Below are 18,270 nucleotides of genomic sequence, written 5' to 3'. Positions count from 1 at the left end.
GGCGAACTAAATCAAATGCACCTAAAATGGTTCTAAACATTGATCATCTCTCCTCTAACAGAAAATCTCTTTCAAGAACCTAGTGCAGAGAAACAAAGCCAGTGAGGCTTCCTCCCTGGCGCTTCCCCCTTCCAGCTCTGTCATTCAGCTCCCCTTCATCTTCCTCAACACAGACGTACGCACCGTCATCGACTGCTCCACCTCCAGCGACAAGTACGTGTCACCGCAATGTCTTCACCCTCATGCCTATTGCAAAGACGACTCCAGATCACTTATTACTGAATCGCTTATCCAAATGCCCCAGTAGTATAACACACATGCTCATTGCGCCTTTATCATAAATATGCCAACACTTCTCCTACATTGCTAAGAGTAAATTCAGTTAGGATCACAAGGTTTTACTGTGATTAAAATATATGCAATTTATACGGATGGCTACCACAGTAATCCCCTGACTCTCTGTAGGTAGCCAGGACAAACATACACTGCTAAAAAAAAATCAAGGGAACACTAAAATAACACATCCTAGATCTGAATGAATGAAATATTCTTATTAAATACTTTTTTCTTTACATAGTTGAATGTGCAGACAACAAATCACACAAAAATGATCAATGGAAATCAAATTTATCAACCCATGGAGGTTTGGATTTGGAGTCACACTCAAAATTAAAGTGGAAAACCACACTACAGGCTGATCCAACTTTGATGTAATGTCCTTAATTAAAACAAGTCAAAATGAGGCTCAGTAGTGTGTGTGTGGCCTCCACGTGCCTTTATGACCTCCCTACAAAGCTTGTGCATGCTCCTGATGAGGTGGCGGATGGTCTCCTGAGGGATCTCCTCCCAGACCTGGACTAAAGCATCCGCCAACTCCTGGACAGTCTGTGGTGCAACATGGCGTTGGTGGATGGAGCGAGACATGATGTCCCAGATGTGCTCAATTGGATTCAGGTCTGGGGAACGGGCGGGCCAGTCCATAGCATCAATGCCTTCCTCTTGCAGGAACTGCTGACACACTCCAGCCACATGAGGTCTAGCAGTGTCTTGCATTAAGAGGAACCCAGGGCCAACCGCACCAGCATATGGTCTCACAAGGGGTCTGAGGATCTCATCTCGGTACCTAATGGCAGTCAACCTACCTCTGGCGAGCACATGGAGGGCTGTGCGGCCCCCCAAAGAAATGCCACCCCACACCATGACTGACCCACCGCCAAACCGGTCATGCTGGAGGATGTTGCAGGCAGCAGAATATTCTCCACGGCGTCTCCAGACTCTGAAGAGCACAGGGCGCCAGTAGCGAATTTGCCAATCTTGGTGTTCTCTGGCAAATGCCAAACGTCCTGCACGGTGTTGGGCTGTAAGCACAACACCCACCTGTGGACGTCGGGCCCTCATACCACCCTCATGGAGTCTGTTTCTTTTTTTGTTGTTGTGAATTTTACCCCTTTTTCTCCCCAATTTCGTGGTATCCAATTGTTTTAGTAGCTACTATCTTGTCTCATCGCTACAACTCCCGTACGGGCTCGGGAGAGACGAAGGTTGAAAGTCATGCGTCCTCCGAGACACAACCAAGCCGCACTGCTTCTTAACACAGCGCCATTCCAACCCGGAAGCCAACTGCATCAATGTGTTGGAGGAAACACTGCGCACCTGGCAACCTTGGTTAGCGCGCACTACGCCCGGCCCGCCACAGGAGTTGCTGGTGCGCGATGAGACAAGGATTTCCCTACCGCCCAAACTCTCCCTAACCCGGACAACGCTGGGCCATATGTGCGTCGCCCCACGGACCTCCCGGTCGCGGCCTGTTATGACAGAGCCTGGGCACGAACCCAGAGTCTCTGGTGCTGCAGTACAGCGCCCTTAACCACTGCACCACCCGGGAGGCCATGGAGTCTGTTTCTGACTGTTTGAGCAGACACATGCACATGTGGCCTGCTGGAGGTCATTTTGCAGGACTCTGACAGTGCTCCTCCTGCTCCTCCTTGCACAAAGGCGGAGGTAGCGGTCCTGCTGCTGGGTTGTTTCCCTCCTACGGCCTCCTCCACGTCTCCTGATGTACTGGCCTGTCTCCTGGTAGCGCCTCCATGCTCTGGACACTACGCTGAGAGACACAGCAAACCTTCTTGCCACAGCTCGCATTGATGTACCATCCTGGATGAGCTGCATTACCTGAGCCACTTGTGTGGGTTGTAGACTCCGTCTCATGCTACCACTAGAGTGAAAGCACCGCCAGCATTCAAAAGTGACCAAAACATCAGCCAGGAAGGATAGGAACTGAGAAGTGGTCTGTGGTCACCACCTGCAGAACCACTCCTTTATTGTGGGTGTCTTGCTAATTGCCTATAATTTCCACCTGTTGTCTATTCCATTTGCACAACAGCATGTGAAATTTATTGTCAATCAGTGTTGCTTCCTAAGTGGACAGTTTGATTTCACAGAAGTGTGATTGACTTAGAGTTACATTGTGTTTAAGTGTTTCCTTTATTTTTTTGAGCAGTGTATATTTTCACGATTTCACTAATATCATCAAAATCAATAAGTCATAGCACGTTTTTGTTCTCATTCAGTAGTTTTTACCTGATAAAGTAGAATCCTGTTGAAAAATAATATTAAAAGTACCATTTTATATTCTTAAAACAGTTTGAAAATTGCTGCTTCCTGTTGTAATAGCTTTTGATTCATGGCCAAGTGTCAAAACACTGGTTTTAGATGTCCAAATAAATAATCAACATGCTAAAATAAGTCGTTATATTTTGAAGACCAATACATAAGTTACTCCCTACACACACACACGTGTCACACTTGTTCACACTACTTGTATTTTACTAAATTAGTAACTTATAAAGTGACCGCTTTACCAAGCAGTACTCGACTGGAATTGATTAGCTTCACACTCAACACGGGAAACTGTTAAGCGTGAAAAACCCAGCAGCATTGCAGTTGACTCAAACCGGTGCGCCTGGCACCTACAACCATACCCCGTTCAAAGGGACTTAATTATTTTGTTTGACCCATTCACCCTCTGAATGGCATGCATACACAATCCATGTCTCAATTGTTTCCTCCCCTTCATCTACACTGATTGAAATGGATTTAACAAGTAGCATCAATAAGGGATCATAGCGCTTACCTAGTCAGTCTGTCATGGAAAAAGCAGATGTTCATGTTTTGTACACTGTGTATACAGTGCATTCGGAAAGTATTCAGACCCCTTCACTTTTTTCCACATTTTGTTACGTAACAGCCTTATTCTAAAATTAAAATTGTTTTTTCCCTTCATCAATCTACACACAATACCCCATAGTGACAAAGCAAAAACTTGTATTAAAAATAAAACATGGAAATATCACATTTACATAAGTATTCAGACCATTTACTCAGTACTTTGGCAGCGATTACAGCCTCGAGTCTTGGGTATGACGCTACAAGCTTGGCACACCTGTATTTGGGAAGTTTCTCCCATTGTTCTCAGCAGATCCTCTCAAGCTCTGTCATGTTGGACAGGGAGCGACTTGTCCCAAAGCCACTCCTGCGTTGTCTTGGCTTAGGGTCGTTGTTCTGTTGGAAGGTCAACCTTCGCCCCAGTCTGAGTTCCTGAGCGCTCTGGAGCAGGTTTTCATCAAGTATCTCTCTGTACTTTGCTCCGTTCATCTTTCCCTCGATCCTGACCAGTCTCCCAGTCTCTACCACTGAAAAACATTCCCACAGCATGATGTTGCCACCACCATGCTTCACCGTAGAGATGGTGCAAGGTTTCCTCCAGACGTGTGGCTTGGCATTCAGGCCAAAGCTTTCAATCTTTGTTTCATCAGACCAAAGAATCTTGTTGTCATGTGCCTTTTACAGAGGAGTGGTTTCCGTCTGGCCACTCTACCATAAAGGCCTGATTGGTGGAGTGCTGCAGAGATGGTTGTCCTTCTGGAAGGTCTCCCATCTCCACAAAGGTACTCTGGAGCTCTGTCAGAGAGACCGGGGGTCCCCTCCCTGACCAAGGCCCTTCTCCTCCGATTGCTCAGTTTGGTCGGATAGCCAGCTCTACGAAGAGTCTTGGTGGTTCCAAACTTCTTCCATTTAAGACTGATGGAGGCCACTGTGTTATTGGGGGACCTTCAATGCTGCATACATTTTTTGGTACCCATCCTTAGATCTGTGCTTCAACACAATCCTGTCTCTGAGCTCTGGGGATAAGTCTTTCGACCTCAGACATGCACTTTCAACTGTGGGACCTTATATGGACAGGTGTGTGCCTTTCCAAATCAATTGAATTTACTACAGGTGGAAACATCTCAAGGGTGATCAATGGAAACAGGATGCACCTGAGCAAAATGTCAAGTCTCATAGCAAAGGGTCTGAATACTTATTTAAATAAGGTATTTGTTTTTTTATTTTTTTAAATATTTGCTCAAATTTCAAAAACTTGTTTTCGCCTTGTCATTATAGGCTGTTTGTGTAGATTGAGGAAAACTTTTTTTTACATTTTAGAATAAGGGTGTAACGTAACAAAATGTGGAAAAAGTCAAGGAAGGGGTCTGAATACTTTCCAATGCACTGTATCTCTGAGAAAATTATTTTGGTAGATAGCCAAGACGGAAAGGAAACACTTTTTTTCAGGATAATTTGAAGGAAACACCACCTCACATCGGTTTCCAAATAGCGACAGGGTTTGGCTTTCATTTTAATGATAGCGTAACCCTTAAATCCATGAATTCATGTCAGGCCAGAGACATTTATGGGAGGAGTGGCCATTTATTTATTCTTTTGCCACTGTGGTCTGAAAATGACAGTCCCTCTACGGACTGACATGTATGACAAAAAACACTGATATTAATCTGTTTTAAGCAATCAATTTTGTGAGATTGTGATGACTATAAACTTTAATACGAACAATTAACCATTCTGAGGTAAAAAGTATGTGCATTTCCTGTAATATTGTGTGGTGAAAACTTTAGTCTGTGTAATGTAGCAACATGTTCTGTCCACCATCGACAAATTAGCATAATATAACATAATGAAATATGTCAAAGTAATACAATATTTTAATATATGGTGACAGTAAATGTAGCACACTCACCCATTATTACAATGACATCTATTTCATCCTACTTTAACCAATCTAAAAACACAATTTAACCAGTCACTCTAGACTAGAGCTTCCACATGGTCTGTGCAGCAGGCTGAACATTTGAAGTCCCTACTGTCGATGCGAATTTCAACTTCAACACCTTTTGAGATCCACGATGACATAGAAGCGCATGGGGTTGTCCCTGGGCCTGGAGAGTGGGAAGTGCACCGCAGACAATCTCGTCCTGGCCAAGTCACTCATTCCCAGGTCCCTGGAGATCTACATCATAGGTGAGAGTTGGAAAATGGCGTTCATTGACAAGCATTTTTGTGTGCATACGTGTGGAAACAGGCCATTTCTGTAATTTCAATCTGTACTCATCTCTCCTCCCACAGGCATGGCCAGAGGCACCAGTCAAACAAGGTAGATTACCTCTCATAACTTTTCAATCAAAACTAATTTGAACACTATCCACTACCAAATAGGAACACTACACATGAAGAGTGATATTTCTATGATCCCTGTGTGGCTCTGTTCAAAAGTAGTGCACTATATAGGGTGCCATTTCGGATGTAGCCAGGAAATGATTCTGTTTTTGTGTGACAAAATGTTTCGTTGCACACCTTACTGATAACCGAAAAGCTCAAGCCATATAGAAAAGCTCAAGCCATATAAATGACTTTAGGTGGCATGATTGATTTTAATTTGAGAACTGAAGTGACTGACCAGTGGTGTGGATTGTCGGGTTTCAGCTCTTTCCCAGATGACCTGGACTCTGCCTCTTTGAATGGAAGGAGGAGTTACAGCCACAGTAGCGCCACCCTCTCCGAGTCTCGAGGCCAGATGCCCAGCTCCTTCAACGAGGAAGAGGAGGACGATGATGACAACGAACCCTCTTCCCCAGAGTGACTGACGGACAGACAGCTAGCCAGGCATCAGTGATGCACCATACCTCTCTCTGACGCAGGTCTCATCTCCTACTCTGTTCACATGGGGAATGGAAGTTCTCTGGGGATGTGGCCAGATATACAGGAAATAGGTTGCCAGTCATTCAGGTCTATGATATGATATTTTAGAAGCATTTATATATCTGTTTCTGTCTTAATTTCTCCCTTGTAGTTATTTTGGTCAAAGTCTTCATGGCTGCTGCCCCTGTACTCCCTGCAGCGGTGAAAAGGTTCCACATTTTTCTGCCAAGAGGCGATATCTGCGTAATCTCCCGGGAAAAAGTCTGTTGTTTTTAGATGAGTGCAATGTTTTGTAGTCATTTTCTACTCTACATACGTGCTAGAGGAGTGTGGCTATGCATAAAAACACTCACCACAGACTCGTGACGGAATATTTTTCAGGATTATTGAAGATGTCTTCTTATTAATTTCCCTGTTACAATGAAACATGTCAAACGTATATGAATAGTATGTGTGTTGATGTATGCTAGTGGTTTGACTTTCTGTTCCTCCTTTAACGTGATACCAATGGGATCCCTAATCAATGGGATCCCGTCCGATTCTATTCTAAGTTTGCATTTTAATTTAAGGTCTGCTTAGGTTAATAGAAGGGGATTTCTAGGCTTCTTTGAACCACCCCAAAACATTCTGTAAAATATATATTTTTTTACCCTACTTATGATACTCCTTTACTATTTTTTGCAGTTTAATGTCAGCCATTAGATGCAACTGTGTGGAAAGATGCCAGCAGTAACCTTTAACCCATGTATTAGCCCTACCTTGCCTAGAAACAAGGGTACATGAGTACATTTAGTTTAATTTTAAGTGTGAACCATTATTAGTCTGTCTATTATCAATGCCTTTTTTAATATAATCATTGTGCCGATATGTAATGGCCTATTCCGTTCAATGCGTTGTACCCTCCTGAACACAACCTCTGTGTCATCGTGACCTTTGGACACTTGAGCACGTTAGGCCCTCCACTCTGGACATTGCACTTGGGGAAATGTGTGTACTCTCTTTTAGAATGTTCTGCTTTGTGGTTGCAGATATGACTGGGTCTGTAAATATACATAAACATAATTTTGGCTAAATTAATATTTTCAAGAAGAATTTTCTCCAAGTTTAGGTATTTATCTCTTGGACACAACATTTCCTTGTGTCAGTAAGCCTTCTATTTAGGACTGTTTCTTTGTCCTGGTCCTGGGGACACAAAGGGGTGCACATTTTTGTTTTACACACCTGATTCAACTAATCATTGATTTGATGTTGAGTTGATTAGTGGAATTGGGTGTGATGCTACTGCCTCCGCAGGACCAGGATTGAGAAACACTGATTTAGAAAATGTCCACTTGGTTTAATGGGTAAGATGTTGATTTGATTGGTGACTAAATGATTAAGTGTGTGGGTATGTAAAATGTTATGACCCGTTCTTTAATCCTTGAGCGTAACCCTTTTAGAGTAGAAATCCCCAGAGTGAAATTCTCTCTCAGCCTTGCCAAGGCCTTCTGTTTTAAAGATGGGTGCACCTCAATAGTCTCAAGTAGCTTTGTCTTCATCTGCACCGATCTGAAATCATGGGATAGTTGAAAACATTAGTGTAGATTAATTGAGTAGGCATTGAGACTGAAGAGGAATTTAGCCAGAATTATGTTTATGTATACTTTAGACTACTTGAATGTACCCATTGAAAAACTTCACACTTACATCTGGGGCTCGGCATCTGATCCAACCATAAATGTATACATTATTTTTTTTCATTTGACCTTTATTTAACTAGACAAGCCAGTTAAGAACAAATTATTATTTACAATGACGACCTACTCCGGCCAAACCTTGACGACGCTGGGCAAATTGTGCCCCGCCCCCTATGGGACTCCAAATCACAGCCGGATGTGATACAGCCTGGATTATGCCCCTGGACTGAGAGGATTCAAGTTCAATATGTAGCTAGATGTACAAAGCTAATGTTAACAAGCTAATGTTGCCCATGAGAGGAAGTTAGGTTTGTAAGCAAGCATTTTAGCCAGGTAGCCTGTGACAACAAAAAATAAAAGCGTGTACTGTATGAAAGTCAGACTGTTTTGTCAACATGAAAGCGAGGAGGATGGCAAGTAAGGTTAGTAAACATGTTTTTTCTACTCGCACGAACACACACACAGACAGACCCACACACACACACACATCAGAACCATGAACAGCCACGTCATTTAGCTTACGTTGATTGGACTAAATAGTTTTTAGTATCTCATTTGTCACTGTATTAGACAAAGCATAGGTGATTTGATGTTGAAATGGTGCTGGAATAGTGGAGGCAACTCCTGTTTCCTTTTCGACTTGCGGTAACTCCGTGGTTCTAAATCAACAGTTGATTAGTAGTCCGAAAATGTCGGAAACATTAACTTGCTTGATCATGCTGTAGGTCATGTAACTGTTTGTTATATGCTTTTTGGACTTCACCGGACAGAGGTTGCTCCCTGGATTTGGGAATTTATTCTGCCACTGTGTGTTCTTATTGTCTTGGCCTTAGGCCTATATACAGTATCATGGCGGCAAGGCATATGAGCTAACAGGTTATAGAGCAAACAATGCAATTATCACAACACATAATGTAATATTTTTTTTTTTCTGGCTTGGCTTCCCCAGTGATTTTACCCACGCACCGCTACTGCTCTCTCGGAGTCCCAGAATACCCACATTGTGTATATCCGTTCCTAAATCCAGAGCAGTTTCATTGATTGAAATGGCTTGTAATACTGAAACACTACTTTACCCTATCTAGTGTGCTAGTGACCATTTTGTTCTAAAACTATACAATCTTTATTTTCCACCATGTCTTTTTTTTTTTACCTTTATTTAACTAGGCAAGCCAGTTAAGAACAAATTATTATTTACAATGACAGCCTACCAGGGAACAGTGTTAGCAGAACGATAGATTTTTACTTTGTTAGCTCGGGGAGTCGATCCAGCAACCTTTCAGGTTACTGGCCCAACGTTCTATCCAGCTACCTGCCACCCCAGTTATTTCATAAGAGGCTGGAAGCCCCTCGGTTCAGCCCAGAGCAGTGCCCCTGAGCAGGTTAGTGGTGATGTGGCTTTTTCAAGGTCACAAATGGTACTAGGCACCTGAGATTCTGATACCAGCATCCCTCCAGTTGCAAGCTCACTCCCACTAGATATTTCCTCTGGCTAAAGAGGAACCTAATTATCAATCTTCTTGGAGAGACCCACCCAGGTAACACATGCACACTGAGAGGTTGGAATTACAGGATCAGCCACAGCGCAGCGTCCCTGGAGCAGTGTATGGGTTAAGTGCCTTGCTCAAGGGCAAAACGCCAGGAGATGGCAGTGATATCAAATTGTATTTGTCACATGCGCCGAATACAACAGGTCTAGAACTTACAGTGAAATGCTTACTTACAAGCCCTTAACCAACACTGCAGTTCAAGAAATAGAGTTATGAAAATATTTAATAAATTAACTGAAGTGATTTTATTATTTTTAAACAGTAACACACGAAAATTACATAACGAGGCTATATACTGGCACCGAATCAATGTGTAGGAGTACAGGTTAATTGAGGTAATCTAGGATACTGGGGTTTAATCATTATTCCAAACAGTTGCAAAATTGTTCAATTTTGCCACTAAAATTCTATTTGACAAGTTCAGGTAGGTCCCTGCCTGTTTCGTTCCGGTTAAGAAACTTTTTACAGAATCTGTGTAATGTATGACGACCACCCTCCAGTTGCAGCTCAACTCTAGGCTCCATGACGGCGCTAACAGAACATATAAACACTGACAAAGTGAAGAACCAGCATCATAGATTGATATGGATGCGGCATTGCCATCATTGAATATTTATCAAATAGAGGGCTATTGATCACTAAAATAGTAGGTTAGTCATTGGCCATATGCCTACAGCCTTCTCGATCCTCACCAGAGCTATATTGAAATCAGGGATGGGCAACTCAGATCAGGGATAGGCCGGGGCCATTTTCATAAAACAGCCGGGGTCTCAACTTACTGTTGAGAGTTAGAATAATAGAATACACAAGGTGCAATTTCTAAATTTGGTTGTGCATTGCAATCACTCAATTAGCCCATTTCAGCTAAAATAATTAGTCTGGTGTCCAGCTATCTAAACTTGTAAGCATGATTGAATTACCGACTGGGTGGGGCCAATTAATAATCAGTTATTATATTAAAAATGGCTAAATCTTCTCTCCGACCCATGGCAAAATGTATTGAATTGCAGCAAACTTGCTTTAAAACATCAAAATGTTCTAAGCCCCATTGGAAAATGTGCAGAATTGTAGGAAATGAACTTTAAAACATAAATTGTTTATTTTAGCTGTCATGAGGGGGGCTGCTAAAATGTTTTGCTGTCAAGGTTGGAGGTGTATGGATGTGGGTGTGTAGGCAGACACACAGCCACTGTGGCCCCTCATGATGAGTTCCGTTTTTTTTGTGTGTCCCACCCCATAAATGTTGCCCATACCTGATCTAAATTAATCTAGCGTACTTAAAAACAATAGGACCTTTAAGATTATAAATAACAAATCAAATGAACCAGTCCTCTGAGTTTTGAATACCGAAAGTGCGCATGCGCTGAGATGCTTCTAACGCGAATTCTCCTCCAACTCAGTTGCTGCAGTACTGTAGCAGTGTGGAGAGGGTAACCGGAAGGGACTAGGCTATATTGTCTCGGAAATAACACTCGATACATTTTTTATATATAAAACAGGGGCAATCCATCGTTTATTGACCGTTTAGGCATTATAACATTCTTAACCATCTACGGTCATCATTTTGAACAACCCAAAGCCAACCATGTCGACCAAGGAGGAGACACCCGCCGCTGACGGAGACAAGCCGCAGACGTCCTCCTGGAAAGATTCTATCTACAACCCACGAACAGGAGAGTTTATTGGCCGAACCGCTAAAAGCTGGGGTAAGAAACGGGTTTGTGACGAGATCTGATCGGGTTTGCATATTAAAACAATTATATTTCCCATTGATGTGACAATTCATAGCCATACAAGTCTCATTGACCGGCTTTAATCGTTGATCAATGTGAATGCAGCCTTGGATGCAAATGTGTATATTAATTTTGATCATTCAATAAATAGCCTATGTTTTTTAAAACTAGGCCTACATAACGGAGACGTTTGTTCGTTGTGATCTTTGCCGCAATAATGGCAACAGCCAATCAAAGTTGATCTAATGGGATCGGAATGTTTTTTACCCCTCTGTAGGGACCTTCCCCGTTATAACCAAATATTCCTTACGGTCACTGATCTACTGAATTTATTTCACATATCAACTGCGATGGCTATAGCCTCGAATACATGGTTTCCTTATGTCCCCGGACTTAGAATATTGTAATAAAAATTGTAAACTGTGTCCATTCATATACATATTTTTTCTCTCAATGTTTCCCACACATGGCTCGAAATAGGCTTTTTTGCGAGTTATTAACTATTAGGTAACTAGTGTAGGGGATTACACTTTTAAAACGATTTGTCATTTTAAAAAATGACGGAGCCTAACAGGACGAATTTAGGCTGCATTAACCAGGTCAGTAGGCTAATATGTATCGGAATAAATCGCAATGGAATTAATTTAAATTGGGATTACAGCATACTAGATATATCCAAATAATAAATCGGCCTGTAGCCTTACCAACACTTCCCCAATTTCGTCCCCCATTAAACTGTTCTTAGAATAACCTATAATGCACCTTGTATCCTCTTGAGAAGCAGTCTTGCACGAGGCTGGCAAGGGATATGGGGCATGCATACACTGTTTCATCCTGTCATATCATCCTTCTTATTTTATTCATAGTAGGTATAGGCAGATTTTGTGTGGCTTAATTCTACAATCGACTATTGGCATTGAATTACATACTTGTTCCAGGCATTGATCTCATCCAGGTTCGTTTGAAACTATGTTGCAAAAAATGTTGATAGGTTATGGTTAGTGACACTTTGTTTCTCCAATACAGTAATAGAGCGAAGCTATTTCTCGGCCACTACTCACGTGCAGTCAGTCAAGCTATAATTTATAGAGTTCTACCTCCTATCCTCCTAAAATTCTCAAGATCAAATCAATTCTCTCTAATTGGGCACAGCAGGCACACAATTTGTAGCCTACTGTCAATGATAAATAGTGGGGGTTCTCTCTCTACGCCGGTCTTGAGTTGCAGGGAGCATAAATCCATTTTTGATTTCAGAGAAATTCTGAGCACATATATGCAGACATGCGGGGGTAACTCGGTTTTAAAGCACAGAAGATTGTGTGTGCATGTGCTGGTGGGCATCTGTGTGATATTGTAATTGTGCAAGTTAACTGTGGCATAATTGTGCTCTGTTGATTCCTTCCCAACACATGCCCTTGAATATGGTTTATACTCTAGTAGGCTACAAACATGGGAAAATGGTAGGCTTACTGATGGGGGAGGTAGAGCTAGGCAACTCCTATGGTCTTATACCAGGTGTCCGGCATTGAGGTATAGAAGCAAAGACACTAGGCTTCAGTCAACACTTGTCATCGAGGACCTCTATACAAGGTGGTGTCAGAAGAAGGCCTAAAGAATTGTCAAATACTCCAGCCACCCAATCCGTAGACTGTTCTCAATGCTACCACACTGCAAACGGTATCAGTGCAACAAGCCTGGAACCCCACAGGACCCTGAACAGCTTCTACCCACAAGCCATAACACTGCTAAACAAGACTGCTATATAGCTAATCAAATTGCTACCTGGACTGCCTGCATTGATCCTTTTTTCCTCTCTTGCACTGACACACACACACGTTGTTGCTAATTTCTATTATCTATCCTGTTGCCTAGTCACTTTACCTCTATGAACATACAGTTGAAGTCAGAAGTTTACATACACCTTAGTCAACTACATTTAAACTCCGTTTTCACATTTCCCGACATTTAATCCTTGTAAAAAATCCCAGTCTTAGGGCAGTTAGGATCGCCACTTTATTTTAAGAATGTGAAATATCAGAATAATAGTAAAGTGTTTTATTTGGTAGCATTGCCTTTAAATGGTTTAACTTGGGTCAAACGTTTTGGGTAGCCTTCCACAAGCTCCCTACAGTAAGTTGGGTGAATTTTGGCCCATTCCTCTTGACAGAGCTGGTGTAACTGAGTCAGGTTTGTAGGCCTCCTTGCTCGCACACGCTTTTTCAGTTCTGCCCATGTAACGGATGTGAAACAGCTAGCTTAGTTAGCGGTGGTGCGCGCTAAATAGCGTTTCAATCGGTGACGTCACTTGCTCTGAGACCTTGAAGTAGTAGTTCCCCTTGCTCTGCAAGGGACGCGGCTTTTGTGGAGCGAAGGGTAACGATGCTTCGAGGGGTGACTGTTGTTGATGTGTGCAGAGGGTCCCTGGTTCGCGCCCGGGTATGGGTGAGGGGACGGTCTAAAGTTATACTGTTACACCTACAACTTTTCTATAGGATTGAGGTCAGGGCTTTGTGATGGCCACTCCAATACCTTGACTTGTTGTCTTTAAGCCATTTTGCCACAACTTTGGAAGTATGCTTGAGGTCATTGTCCATTTGGAAGACCCATTTGCGACCAAGATTTAACTTCCTGACTGATGTCTTGAGATGTTGCTTCAATATATCTACATAATTTTCCTACCTCATGATGCCATCTATTTATTGAAGTGCACCATTCGCTCCTGCAGCAAAGCACCCCCACAACATGATGCTACCACCGCCGTGCTTCACGGTTGGGATGGTGTTCTTCGGCTTGCAAGCGTTCATGTTTTTCCTCCAAACATAACGATGGTCATTATGGCCAAACCATTCTATTTTTGTTTCATGAGATCAGAGGACATTTCTCCAAAAAGTACGAACTTTGTCCCCATGTGCAGTTGCAAACCGTAGTCTGGCTTTATTATGGCAGTTTTGGAGCAGTGGCTTCTTCCTTGCTGAATGGCCTTTCAGGTTATGTCGATATAGGACTTGTTTTACTGTGGATATAGATACTTTTGTACCTGTTTCCTCCAGCATCTTCACAAGGTCCTTTGCTGTTGTTCTGGGATTGATTTGCACTTTTCACACCAAAGTACGTTCATCTCTAGGAGACAGAACACGCCTCCTTCCTGAGCGGTATGATGGCTGTGTGGTCCCATGGTGTTTATGCTTGCATACTATTGTTTGTACAGATGAATGTGGTACCTTTTTTTAGGCGTTTTGAAACTGCTCCCAAGGAAGACCCAGACTTGTGGAGGTCTACAAAAAAAAATTCTGAGGTCTTGGCTGATTTCTTTAGATTTTCCCATGATGTCAGGCAAAGAGGCACTGAGTTTGAAGATAGGCCTTGAAATACATCCAATTGACTCAAATTATGTCAATTAGCCTACCAGAAGCTTCTAAAGCCATGACATTATTTTCTGGAATTTTCCAAGCTGTTTAAAAGCACAGTCAACTTAGTGTATGTAAACATCTGACCCACTGAAATTGTGATACAGTGAATTATAAGTGAAATACTCTGTAAACAATTGTTGGAAAAATTACTTGTGTCATGCACAAAGTAGATGTCTAAACCGACTTGCCAGAACTATAGTTTGTTAACATGAAATTTGTGGAGTGGTTGAAAAACGAGTTAATGACTCCAACCTAAGTGTCTGTAAACTTCTGACGTCAACTGTAAGTATCAAAAGTAAATGTAATTGCTAAAATATACTAAGTACAAGTATAAATAATTTCATATTCATTATACTAAGCAAACCAGACGGCACAATTTTTTTTTTTATTTAAAATTTACGGATAGCCAGGGGCACACTCCAACATTCAGACATAATTTACAAACAAAGCATTTGTGTTTAGTGAGTTTGCCAGATAAGAGGCAGTAGAGATGACCAGAGATCTTGTGTAATGAGTACTTTTGGGTGTCAGGGAAAATGTATGGAGTAAAAAAGTACATTATTTTCTTTAGATATGTAGTGGAATAAAAGTTGTCAAATATAAATTGTAAAGTACAGATACCCCAAAAAACTACTTAAGTAGTACTTTAAAGTATTTTTACTGAAGTACTTTACGCCACTGATGGGGAGAGGGATTGTTATTGAAGAGAGAAAAGGATTGGACTCAAGTCAAAGGAATACTTTGGTATTTTGTCATTGCCTTTTTATCTACTTCCCCAGAGTCAGATAAACTTGTGGATACCATTTGTATGTGTCTGTGTCCAGTCTTAAGTAAGTTCGAGGTAGTTTTTCGAGCCAACGCTAACTAGCATTAGCGCAGTGACTGGAAGTGTATGGGTATCTGCTAGCATGGTAGTAGATATCCATGAAGGAAGTTAGAGGTAATGCTAGCAGATACCCATAGACTTCCAGTCATTGCGCTAATGCTAGTTATTTTGGGATCATTGCCAAAATCCCAAAGTAGGCATTTATTATCCAGGTTTTGGCCGTCTTGCTCTCTCTCATTCCTCTCAATCTGCACAACTCTGGTTTATGTCCCTATGGATTAGGGCCTAAACTCAATCCAGACCTCGGAAGATCCACGTTATAGTGCTATTGAAATGTAAAGCTAATTTCCAATTGAGCCGACATATGCAGCATCAAAGATACACAACTCTCCATTCTAACAATGGGAATTAAGATCACTTTGTCTGTCAATTGTATACAAGGTCCAACCAAATTTTGACTTCTGCTTTAAACCAACCCCTCTGAAAAAAATGTCAGAAAAGGTGGAAGGCAGGTGGGAGGAGCCTGGAGCAGGCGAAAACATTTCAGCCAATGAGATTGCAGATATGCATGTTAACAGGATCAAGTCTAATATAAAATAATTTGGCTCAAAGTGTGTCCACTTAATATCAGTACATGCGCAACAATCTAAGCATTACAAAACTTCTATTCGCCCAAATAGGTTTTACGTAGCAAATTAGCCATTGAATTTTATGTTGACCGCCATACGACATATCCATACAACAAACCTCGCTTTCCCCAGCCTTTGCAGGGACAAGATTTTGGGGTGGAGTCAGTCCTCTTCTTCTCTGGCAGCCTTTTGTGGTCTCTGCAAACATGGGAACATTGCCTTTTAAAACGTGCATAGCGGACAAAACGCAATGGGACTAAATCTAGCCCTATAGGCCAGCCTTGGGTCGGTAAATTGGCTGCTATTGTTACTTTTTTTCTCCAGCTATCCATCATGCTTATCACTGACAAACAGACGCATGCACACTCTACACAACAAAAGTATTTATTTAAATTCTTATTTTCTGTGTATTTCAGTATTTGGCCAAATATTTGGAACTATTTTCAAAATACTTATTTCCAAATGTATTATTTCAAATAAACCTAGGACCAAACAGACAATGCATTGAGTAAATATTTGTTGTTGAAAAATACATTCAAATACATGCCAATACTTTTAAAGTGTATTTCCAAATACATTCCAAAGACGAAATATCCAAATAGTTACTTTGAAATGTCTTGAAAGTAATTTTTAAATACCCTAAATTACCCCAAATCAAACACAGGTCTGAGACACACACCTTTAAACACACACAATTGGTCAACACAAACATATATGCTGAGGCCAGTGTGTGTCTGGATACCTCAAAGGGCCATACTGTGACATCGACAAATGCCATGTGCATAAATGAGTGCACCGGCAAAGGGGTCCCTCAGAAAATAATAATTGAGAGATTTCAGTACGAACTGAGTCTGGCCATGATCAAAAGTAGTGCACTACATAATAGGAATAGGGTGCCATTTGGAACGGAAGTTAGTGGGAATAAAAATGATGTTTTTCTCTCAATAGGAGCAGCCATGTGGCAGTGATGCCGCTCTTTCACGTAGCCAACAATGACCAAGTTCTGGGGCTTTATCAATGAAATACCCTGTTCCTTTTATGCTTTGGTGAGTTAAGAAAGGCATAAAATGCCCCTTGCAGGTCTTTGCCTTGTGCTTCCCTTTAAACAAATATGACGGCATTATCTTAGCATGCTTTTAGAAACCAGGCTGTTTCCAGATGGTAGATTGGTCAGGTTTAGGTGCTCACTTGGAGGAAGATCGATAGGTTGCGCCTTAAATGATACCCTATTCCCTCTACAGTTTATTAGGTACACCACCACTTTCATGAGAATGGTTAGTTCCTACCGACAGTGAGTCACGTGGGCGTTGCTTGCTATATAAAGCAAGCAGACAGGCATCGAGGCATTCAGCAACTGTTCGATTGAACGTTAGAATGGGCAAAATGAGTGACTTAAGCGACTTTGAGCGTGATATGATTGTCGGTACCAGGCATCAAATCTATGAGTTTGACACCCCTGATTTAAAAAAAAAAAAAAAAAAAAAACATATCTTCTGTCCCAGTGATCATTGGAGTCTTCGAGGGAGATACGCTTTCCATGTCAATATTAAGGTTTTGCGAGGGAGCTAGAGGAGACATGGGGACATCTCGATAGTCTAAAGTGACTTACCTGCCTTGTCTCCTCTCCTATATCTACACCAGTGGAGGCTGGTGACTTTAACATTTTTGGGAGACCCACGATGGGAGACCCACGGTATAGGTGCGAACCACATAAAGACGACAAAGTGCTTTAAAAAAATCGTCAAACAAATGATTTTAACCAAAAACATTTAGTAAAAATATTATGGTGATTGGGAATGAGAGGGCTACTTACAGTGTTGGGAAGGGATCACAGCAGTGATTTGAATTAGGGTATGACTTGAGGTGTTCAGAGGCTTGACTTCATTGCAGGACAAGGGTTGAGGTGTTCAGTTTTATATCACACATTTTAGATGTGTAAATCTTTTCGAGAGCAATCTTGAGGGATTTCTATTTGAGTCAGAAAAGGATAGTCATATGAAAGGTTAGCTATACAAAACATTGCAGAGAGCCTATCCAACTGACAAAATATAAACTATTGGAACCAATACTTAAAAATAACTAATATTGGCATAAGATGGAGGAAATATTGGAATATAACTAACAAAATTACAGTTAACGGAATTTGCATGTACGCTTAATCCCTTATAAACTAATGAATAGAATGTATTATACAAGAGACAAAATTCCCAAATTCTACAGCACAGCAGCAGAGTCGTCTTAAGTGTAAAACTAACAATGACTCAATAATCCATGCCTTCTGGAAATGTTATAAAGTCCAAAAGGTATGGTTAATCAAATTATATTTGAGATTCTTCAAAGTAGCCAACCGTTGCACACTCTTGGCATTCTCTCAACCAGCTTCACCTGGAATGCTTTTCCAATAATCTTGAAC

General features: G+C 41.6%; 2 protein-coding genes and 1 pseudogene across 2 annotated transcripts in view; 2 read left to right on the top strand and 1 right to left on the bottom strand.

Annotated features, from left to right (window-relative positions):
• The window catches only part of LOC139382942 (transcription factor Dp-2-like), a 35,331-nt pseudogene extending 29,357 nt beyond the window's left edge, over positions 1–5,974 (top strand).
• The window catches only part of LOC139382490 (endothelin-converting enzyme 2-like), a 130,044-nt gene extending 113,901 nt beyond the window's left edge, over positions 1–16,143 (bottom strand). The window contains exon 1 of the mRNA XM_071126566.1: positions 15,976–16,143. Coding sequence (XP_070982667.1) covers positions 15,976–16,092 — 117 coding nt within the window. The 5' untranslated portion in view covers positions 16,093–16,143. The remainder of the gene's footprint in view (positions 1–15,975) is intronic.
• LOC139382491 (sodium/potassium-transporting ATPase subunit beta-3-like) overlaps positions 10,601–18,270 on the top strand; it is a 40,706-nt gene continuing 33,036 nt past the window's right edge. The window contains exon 1 of the mRNA XM_071126575.1: positions 10,601–10,965. Coding sequence (XP_070982676.1) covers positions 10,845–10,965 — 121 coding nt within the window. The 5' untranslated portion in view covers positions 10,601–10,844. The remainder of the gene's footprint in view (positions 10,966–18,270) is intronic.

The sequence above is a fragment of the Oncorhynchus clarkii genome, chromosome 24, assembly GCF_045791955.1.
Source record: "Oncorhynchus clarkii lewisi isolate Uvic-CL-2024 chromosome 24, UVic_Ocla_1.0, whole genome shotgun sequence".
Classification (NCBI taxonomy): domain Eukaryota; kingdom Metazoa; phylum Chordata; class Actinopteri; order Salmoniformes; family Salmonidae; genus Oncorhynchus; species Oncorhynchus clarkii.
This window is presented reverse-complemented; position numbering and strand designations above follow the sequence as displayed.